The sequence below is a fragment of the Ambystoma mexicanum genome, chromosome 2q, assembly GCF_040938575.1.
Source record: "Ambystoma mexicanum isolate Mex_15411 chromosome 2q, UKY_AmexF1_1, whole genome shotgun sequence".
Taxonomy (NCBI): domain Eukaryota; kingdom Metazoa; phylum Chordata; class Amphibia; order Caudata; family Ambystomatidae; genus Ambystoma; species Ambystoma mexicanum.
This window is the reverse complement of record NC_090924.1, coordinates 1295836351-1295846157: the sequence shown is the minus strand read 5'-3', so window position 1 is coordinate 1295846157 and position 9807 is coordinate 1295836351. Positions and strand designations below refer to the sequence as shown.

At 43.5% G+C, this 9807-nt stretch overlaps 1 protein-coding gene across 2 annotated transcripts in view; it reads right to left on the bottom strand.

Annotated features, from left to right (window-relative positions):
- Window positions 1-278: 278 nt before the first annotated feature.
- ASTE1 (asteroid homolog 1) overlaps window positions 279-9807 on the bottom strand; it is a 278567-nt gene continuing 269038 nt past the window's right edge. For both annotated transcript variants that reach the window (XM_069648726.1, XM_069648725.1), the window contains exon 5: window positions 279-857. In XM_069648726.1, the coding sequence (XP_069504827.1) occupies window positions 659-857 (199 nt within the window). In that variant the 3' untranslated portion in view covers window positions 279-658. The remainder of the gene's footprint in view (window positions 858-9807) is intronic.

The following is a 9807-nucleotide window of genomic DNA, read 5'->3' as shown; positions in this document are numbered from 1 at the left end:
TGTTTAACTCGTCACCTAATGATAGATTTTTTTAAATATGTTTCAAATGCCATTTATACTTATTGGTTACTTATGAACTATGTCTAGGATAGTGTTGTTTATAGTAGGTGAAAGAGGTTATGTGATAATGTAAGTGACTTTTTTTGGCTTGCCTCTTTTAAAGTAACTCTTGAGATCATTATTGTTCGTATTGGTAAACAAGGCTACAACAAAACGGAAGTACAACCTCTAGTCCTCTAACATACATAGATTCCAACATTATCAAATTCAAGAAGCAATTTTATATTTCTAGCAATACCTACTGAATTTATTGTCTCAAGCGTCATTGTACACTCAATATAAATACAAGAATTGGAATAAAACATCTATATAAATTTCATGCAGCAGCAGAATAGTTTTAAAAGGTCTCTTTTGCAATATGTCAGAATGCTAACCTAGTATGAAACCCCCCATCTCTGTGGAAAGGGGTATGGCTGCCCATTTGAAGGCTTTCACAGAGGGTGTATCTTGGGACCATCACCATGACAGCTCCAATGGGAATGCATGTATTGAAGAACTCACTCAATAACTGTACTCTTGTCATTTGTTCGCAGGCCTCTGAATCATGCTGTAACTTCCAAGAACGGCCCTCCAAGCGATTTTCTCCCTACTGTTTATGTCATCTCTTCTTTCGGGATTTGTTTGACTTGCAACTGCTTTTGTTCTGAAAGAAGTCCGGTGGTACGGCTGATTTCACAGCACATAGTAGCTTCTGATACAACTCTTCCATTGATGGGCATTTGGTGAGTAAGTCTTTTGTTGCTGGCGAAGTTTTAAATTCGTGGCAGAGTCGGTGAACTAGAGTTCCACTGTAAAGCCTGTGCAAGAAAAGCAAATATTCTGTTAACAGTGTAATTAGTTGATGAATTTAGAAAGATGGAGAACAAATTTCATGAAGAAGTTATAAAGAAAAATACCTTGTTAAGGATGGACCTCAAATGTTAACTATAAAACCCCTTTGTCTTGGGAAATCCCAAGCACTCTGTTAATCTGTTCTACTTAAGAATGTTATCAATATCAGCACCCGGAGCGGACACCGCAGCCAATCTGCTTGCTCGGATCGTGGCCGGAATTCCATGATTCAAGCCTGCGTTCTGAGCAAACAGAGCTGCTCACACCCGCCCTGCCATTTTCACTCCACCCCTTCTCCCTCCGATCACTGTTTCTGCCCGCTCACACCCCCACCCATTAACCAGATTTCTTTTTTCGGCAGCATCACCGGCACTCCTCGACAGCTCCCCGGACCACCATGGAAGAGGGGCTCCGCATGGAGCCCTGCCTTCCATTTCCATGGTGGCCTCCTTAAGTTAGTATTTGTTTGAATGAATGGGTTGTGGCACTAGTGTCCCATTCATTCAAAAAAATACCTTGCTACCAGCACTCCAGTTCAAAACCCAGGGTGCTAATAGCAAGAATAACCCCTGAACAAAGCCCACAGGGGCGTTATTATTGCTATAATAAAGTGAACCAACATCTTGCTTTTTGATTTACTATATTTTTATGAAGAAATATGTCCAGCCCAATGCTACTGGACGCAGTGTTTTTGCACTCAAAATATTAACTGTATTGAACAATGGCTGACATTTACGACTGTTAAAATACATGATCCTTTCTGTGATCTTAAAGAAATATGAGAACTATCAACTGAGCAAGTGGGACAGACTCAAATATTTAAAAATAAAATTACAATAAGGAATATGTATGGAAACAGATTTTTCATAGGTAAAAAAAAAGGAGTGCAGAAAAAAGGAGAATGCTGCAAACCCAGTTTTTCTTGTCACCCATTTTATAGTGTATTAATTAACCAGGATCACTCCCGGTTCATTAGAATTGCAGGAAGTTGAAAAACACTAACCACATATTTTAACTGAAAAGTCTTACTTTCCTGCCTCTTTGCACTTACTTTTGATTTGTTTGCTTATTGATTAGTAAAGCACTTTAAGCCAAAGCTCTGTGCAAAATTAATGAGATGCTACAAATTTAAGAAATGATGAACAATACAATGCAGAATTAGAACAGAAGGGAGAAACAAACCAGAGAATTAACCATACAGCTAGAAACGATAAGATAATTCAGTAGACTGTAAAGGTAAGAGCCTAGCAAAACGAATGAGCCAGGCAATATGAGACTTAAAATCAATAAAATAAGTATAGGGGAAGGATAAGATGGAAATGACATCAGAATAATAAAAGCAGGAACCAGTGAGCAGAGTAAAGGAAGTCCAAGTATCCATGAAGCGCAAAGAAAGAAGGCAGAACTCCACACCAGGAGGACCGACAACTAACATAGTGCCTGCGACACTGGCACCACCCAATCTAATCCATGATCAGTTCCAAAAAAGTCTGGAAAATCCAAGGGCGGCGGCAAGCTCACCCGAACCCAGGACCAAATGTCAGACAAGTGCTGCCCTGCTATTAAATCCAAACGGCAAGGCAGCACAGGCAACGAATTCTTTGCTTAGTCTGCTCTGCAAAGTACACAGCACAAGCACTGCCATCTCACCAGCAGCAGCGAGACAGAGATCGCCCCTGCCGCAGACCAGGGGACCGCGGCACACGTACAACCCGGCCGCCATGACCCTCCCGGGAGAGCATCATAACGTCAATCCAGAGCTGTCAGGGCCAGACGAAGCGAGGTCCAGACCACACTGCTCCACCAAGACCAAGGCGATATCCATCACGGCCACCGGGCAAGGGACACCAGTAAGGCCGATGCCAGCATCCACCATCCGCTGACAATAGTTGCCACAGCAGCCTCCACAGGGAACGCCTCAGCTCACAGGCATGCCCATCGTGGATGCCTCAAGCTGGGTACTGTGTAAGATGATGACAACAACTAACCTTACCCAACTACCACAGAGGCGGACTGATTTAGTACTGCATTTGCGCATCAGATTGACATGACCTTTGCAGCATCATACCCATTAGCTAATCAGGAAAAAAAGCTCCCGACACACTACGCCAGGCTTCAAGCATCAATTAATATAGCCCACAGTCTACCCTTCGAGGAACCAACATTGATGAGGGGTTGCTGATCAATTTAAATTATGGTTCAACGGGATTACATTGAGAATTGAAATCGGGTTGTGTCCCTGAACAACGTGAAAAGTTTACCAATTCTTTAGGTGCAAATGGATTGCCATAAATTAACGGTGTGAAGAACATTGAATCCATTCCCTTGCATAAACACAATAGGATACTGACTGATATGCTTCTTCTAAGCAGTGCACATGACTGCCTACATTATTATTCCAAATGTTTTGAGATCTGAGGTGCGCAGTCGCACAATACCAAAGGTCACTGAACTGCAGAGTTGAAGGTGTGCACCTGCTCTCTACGCACACTGTGTTGAAGAGCAGTAATGAGAAGCAAATATGTCAAATCGTTCTTTATTATAGTTACAATGGCAGCAGGATATTGGGGGGAAAGGGTACGAAATACTCAGAGGGAGGTATTGGCAGAGAAGGACTTCGATGGAAAAAAAGACTGGGATAGAAAGAGAGATCATGGCAAGGAAGTAAGGGGAGATCCGAACAGTGGAAAGACAGAGACAATGCGTACAATGGAAGGAAAGATGGACAGGTGTCCATACGAGAGGAGTAAACAATGATCATGAGGGGGCTGATGGGAGCCATCAATGGCCTAGAAGTAAGGGGGAAGTCAATCACCATAAAAATATGGCACGATAGTGTGATGGAAAACGGAATTCAAAGTACAATGTAATGCACAAGGCCCAACCTAGCTAAACTCTACCTTGAACTAATGTATGTTAAAACAAAGAGTAAAGAACAAGTACGGAATGCATGTTTCTATATTCTGCCAAATTTGCACAGAGTTTAGACTGCTACATCTCATGAACCCAGGAGCACACATACTGCTAATCCCTGCCACCTTTTGCTACTCTTCAAGAATGGCTATAAAAGACATTGATTTTTTTTCCCTTGCTAGATGCCAGTTGTATCCATTCACTATGTGGGCATTCAGCCTTGGGTACCTGGATCGGAATAGAACACACAACAAGTAAATCTGAGTTGAGTTTTTCTTTGATGGTATCAAAGAAACTTCCACTGTTTGTGTATTAAGGCCTATGCCACCACATAAGACATAAAAGCTGCTCCTGAGGAAGTGGGTTTACTCTCTGGTGTTACAGGGGTTTCTCTGCGTTTTGTGTTTGTCTACTGCAGCGCTGAGGAATAAAGATGTATTCTTGAGCTTATCTGACCTGAACGGATCTCTGCATCTGATTTATGCATCATTAGTGACTAGAAAGGTAACGGATACCATGGTGACAATGGAGTGGCAGGCAATGACCATAGGGAAATGGGAGGCAATTACCATAAATGATATGACACCGTTGCTAATGAAGAAGCAACAGCACAAACTTCAACAAACCTTCCATTATTTAAACATCAGAAGACTCTTTATGATTGGACAGATGACCTTCCAAAATTATTGTGGATGAAGATTTACTGGTTTGCCCTTAATCCATGGAAAATAAAGGCTTCACTGCCTTCGATGATTTCCAAAGGTGTACCCTTAATCCACGAAGGATATGAACGTTCAGAGTTTCACTGTGTCCTTGCTCCATGCATGTCCGTGACATCCAAAAGATTTAAGACCATGTAATTTAAGAGAAGCACCCCTGGTTGGTTTTTTTTTCCATTTGTTTTTATTTGCATTTCTTAAACATTAACATAGAGACTGCCAACACCGTCCCTTAACCCCACCCTCCTTTCCCTCCCCCTGCCCCACCGGCCAGTTCATTGTGGTGCATATTTGTTTCTTCAGAGTTCAACTAGTCTATTTAAACATGTCTAAAATTATTATTTTGTGCGGACACCATTGTAGCATGAAGTCACTTTGTAGGTATTCTAGCGACATCCCCCAGTCTGTTATGAAGCGCTGGCGTGCTCCTTGAATGTTATATGTTATACGTTCCATTGCTACATGCTGCCATACCCTCCATAGCCATTCGAGGTTGGATGGGGGTGTTTCCTGTTTTCCGTTTTGAGCTATGGCTAGCCATGTGGCCACTAGTAGACCCATACATTTTATTTTTTGCGTCTTTGACATTGTTCTATCCCGGGGGTCCCACAGTCCTCCCATCCAGACCTCTTCTGCTAGTTTATCTGTCCCCTCAAACATTTCCTGCAGTTGGGCTCTTACCTTTGACCAGAAGACTTGAGGTTTTGGGCAGTCCCACCAAATGTGTCTCCAGCTGCCTTCCCCTTTGCAGCCTCTCCAGCATTTATTTTGCAAGGTACTGTACATTCTGTACAGTCTTTCTGGTGTGTAATGCCATTGAATCATTATTTTTGTCCATGCTTCTCTTGTCTGGATCGCAGGTGTCCATTTGGGGATTATTTGCCAAATATATGTCCATTGTTCTCTCGAGATTTCCCTTCCCAGTGTTTTGTCCCATCTTTTCATGTACTGCCATTTCGTTTCTTCTGGCTGGGTGTTTATGAATCATAGTTGAGACAAATTTCCTATCTCCTGGTTGCGACGTGATGTATACTTCGAATGGGGTTAGCGCCTGTGTTATTCTTGGGGATGATAACCAGTGGTGTAATTGTTCAAATTTATATTTATCTGTTTCTGTGAGACCGAGAATATCCCGGCATTCCACAAACGTCCTAATTTGCTGATTTTCGAACATGTCCCCCACCTTTGTGCATTCCGCTCTCATCTATTTCTGGAAGGCCCCTTTTTCTGTACCCGGGTGGAATTCGGGATTCCTGAATAGCGGCATAAAGGGAGCCGGATTTATCGTCAATGTTCCTTTTTTATTGCCCTATTCCAGATTTCTAGTGTTGTGTTCAGGACCTCGCTTATGTGGACATTTGGATGCCTATGTTCCGGTCCTAGCCATAGCAGATGCTGCATGTTTGTCATTGCCACTGCCCTCTCCTGTGCTTCCCATAGCTTCTCAGACCTGTTTGGGATCCATTCTCTCAGGACCCACATCTGTGCCGCCTCGTAGTATTTTCTGAAGTGTGGTAACGCCATGCCTCCCATAGCCTTTGGAGCTGTGAGTGCAATATTGGAAAGGCTGAGTTTTGTTTTGCAAGATGTATTTGGATATCGTCTTGAGAGTGATTTGAAAAAGGTGGGTGGGATTCGTATTTGAAGTGCCTGAAAGTAATACAACAGTCTGGGCAGTAGCGTCATTTTTATGACGGTTATCATGCCCCACCATGTTCTTGAGAGTGGATTCCATCTGCCTAAATCCGTTTCCACTTGTTCCAAGAGGGTCGGATAGTTTCCTCCGTAAAGGCCTTTGATGGAATCTGTCAGTGTGACGTCCAGGTACCGTACTCCCTCTTTCGCTATTCGTAAGTGGAGTTCTCTTGCTCTCTTGTAGATTTCCTGTTTGTTTCCGTATAACACCATTACCTCCGATTTTTGTTTGTTGATCTTTAGTCCGGAGATCTTCCCATATTCATCTAAGGTTTGCACAAGAAGGGGCAATGTTTCCTCCGGGTCCGCGAGGGCCACCATCATGTCATCTCCGTATGCCGCTTTTTTATGTGTTATGCCTCCCATTGATATGCCTTTGTATCCGGGGAATCTCTTATTTCCACCAGCAGTGGCTCTAGAAATTGCACGTTTGGTAGTGGGGAGAGGGGACATCCCTGCTTTGTGCCTTTTTCTATCTCAAACATGTCTGATAGTTCTCCATTCACTGCTATTCTGGCTGAGGGTGTTTTGCAATTCGCCCATATCATTTTTAGATATGTGTCGCCTTTGCCCATTTTCTCCATGAATCGGAACAGTAGGGACCACTCCACTCGATCGAACGCTTTTTCCGTGTCTAGTGCCAGTACCCCTGCTGGAGTTTTGATGATTCCCACTTTCTCTATTAGGTGGATTATCTGTCAAATATTGTCGTGTGTTGTTCGGTTAGTGACAAATCCAGATTGGGCCTGGTGTATCAGGTTAGGGAGGAGCGGTGTGAGTCGATTAGCTAGAATTTTCGTATACAGTTTAAAGTTTATTAGGGCTATTGGGTGATACGAGCTCGGTTTTTCCGAGTCCTTCCCTTTTTTGTGAAAGATTAGGATTTTTTCTTCATTCATGGAGCTTGTGATGTTAGCTGTATCTTTGAGTGTATTATATAGATCTGTCAGGATTGGCGTGAGGGTTCCGGCATAGGTTTTGTAAAATGCGCTGTGTAGCCGTCCGGTACTGGGGCTTTGTTTTTTGGCAGTTCTCTAATTGCTTTAGTTACCTCTTCCCTTGTAATTGGTGCGTCAAGCAGTTGTTTCTCCTCTGATGATATGCTTGGGAGGGTTAGATTCTGTAGGTAGTTTACCTGGTCCTCTTCTTTTGGCTTATCTGATGTGTATAGCTTGTGATAGTATTCTTTGAATAGCTCTTCTATGTCTTTCGATTGCATTTTCCTCTGATCGTGCTCATCCCTCAGCGCCTGTACCATCTGGTTTTGTGGTTTACCTTTCAATTGTCTTGCCAGGAGCTTGTCCGCCTTGTTTGCTTTCATTGCATACCAGTGTTTCAGGTGTAGTAGTTGGTCCTCTGCTCTTTTCGTTCTAATGGATTCTAGCTGACCTTGTATGTGTCTGTAGGCCCTCTACAATTTCTGGGAGTGGTTTTGCAACATTTCCTGAGTTATTTTCGCTAAGTTATCTTCCAGTTCTTCTTCCCATTTCCAGAATTGTCTGTCCTTCTGCGCTTTGAGTGCGATCATCGGTCCTCGCATTACCGCTTTGAATGCTTCCCATATTGTAGCTTTTGTCACCTCTGGCGTGTCGTTTTGTTCAAAGTATTCAGTTATTTGTTGTCTGATGGTCTCTCGCATTACTGGATCTTGTATGACTTCCCGTGGTAGTGTCCATCGCCATAAGCTTGATTGTTTGCGACACGTGGGGAGTGTTATGCTCAGCGGTGCGTGATCGAATAGTGATATTGATCCCTTTTCCACCTCTTTTATCTCCCCTATCAGGCTTGCCGAGGCCCACACAGTAAATCCTTGAGCTTGTGCCATGCACATGGGAGTGGTACGTGAATCCCCGGGTCGTGCCCCTGACACGTCGACATACATCTTCTAATACTAGTTTTCCCATGGTATTCTTCAGTGTTTGCGTAGGGGTTCGCTGGTGTGTCATTTTTGGGTTTGATCGATCTTCTCTGGGCTCCCATGCTAGGTTGAAATCTCCTGCTAATATGATCTCCCCTTTAGCAAAGTTTTCCAGCTTCTTCAGAGTATCTTTTAGGAATCATCCTGGCCACTGTTTGGAGCATATAGTGTAGCGAGTGTTAGCCTATGGGTTTCAATTTGGATGTTTGCAAACAGATATATTCTTTGTTTATCCACCTGAGTTTCTTGGATTTGCACATTGAGAGTATTTGCAAATGCAATTAGAACCCCTTTCTTTTTTCCCCATCGTTCGCTTGTATTATTTGTTTGTAGTTTTTCAATTGGAGTTTGCCTTTGTCTTTCTTCTTTACATGTGTTTCTTGAAGCATTATTACATCGTACTTTTCTTTGTGTAGGTAATGTTCTACTTTTTTCCTCTTCACTGGGGGGTTCAATCGTCTAATGTTATAAGTTAATATTTTCAGCCCCATCGTGCTATGTATGGTTCCTTGCTCTCTTGGCTCTGTCGAGTGGTAATTGTGTAGCGGGTGTCTGTGCCGGTGGTTTCCCTTCTCTTCCTTGTACTCGTTCCTTATTATAGGCCCCAACTGGCTCCCCATCCTACGCCCCCTATAACTGCCCTGAGGAGGACACAATGATCTATGTTCGCTCAGGCGTGTCGCCTTGTGCTTCATGGCCCCTGAAACACTCAGGGATAACTTTGAAGGGAGTCCTGTGGTGTCCGGGTCTTCCCTCCCTGTCCCCTCCCGTATTCTGTTCTAGCGATCTCTCTCTCTCTCCTCCTTCTTTGTCAGATAGGATGTTGTGTCATCTCATCACGTGCATTGTCTGGAATTTCGTTATGGATATTCGGTCTTCTATTTCCTTTTGCTAGGACGTCTCACCCGTCTATTGATTGTCTTCCACTCCCACTGAGTCCTTCTTCCTGCGTGGTCCGTTCTGCTGGCCTGTGGTAGCTCATTTTCCTGCTCTTGTAAGTTTAGTAGTCTCAGTCCTTCTTCTTTGGTCGTTATTCTCCTCTGCGTGCCTTCCCACGTGAACAGGAGTCCGAAGGGGAATGTCCACTTGTATCTGATCTGACGTGATACCAATTCCTTTGTTACTTGGGTCATCTTCCGTCTCTTTTGAAGTGTTGACTGTGCTATATCCTGATAGAGGTATATTTCTTCCCCATTCATTCTTATATGGTCCATTGACCTTGCCTTCCTGAGGATTTGTTCTTTTTGGGAGTATATAGTGAGTGCCGCCAGGACGTCCCGGGGGCGGGCACCTTGGGCTGTTGACGTCTTCGGGCCTACTCTGTGAATTTGGTCTATTGCGACTTCCTCTTCGTCCTTCAGGTCTACAATGTCTTTAAATACCTGCTGCACCGCCCCATCAAGTCTTTATCCTCCACTGTCTCTGACATATTTTTAATTCTTATATTTGATCTTCGAGATCGATTTTCCAAATCTTCACATTGAATTTCCAGATTGTGTGTTATGCGGACTAGATGTTTCTGTGTTTCTACACCTTGCTGTGTCTCCTCCTCCATGTTCTGTATCACTTTCTCGAGAGTGTCTGTTCTTTCTCCTAGTCCCGACACTTCTGTTTTTAGTTCTTGGACCACCGCCTTAAATTCGCTTTTCATTGACTCTATTTGTGTATGCA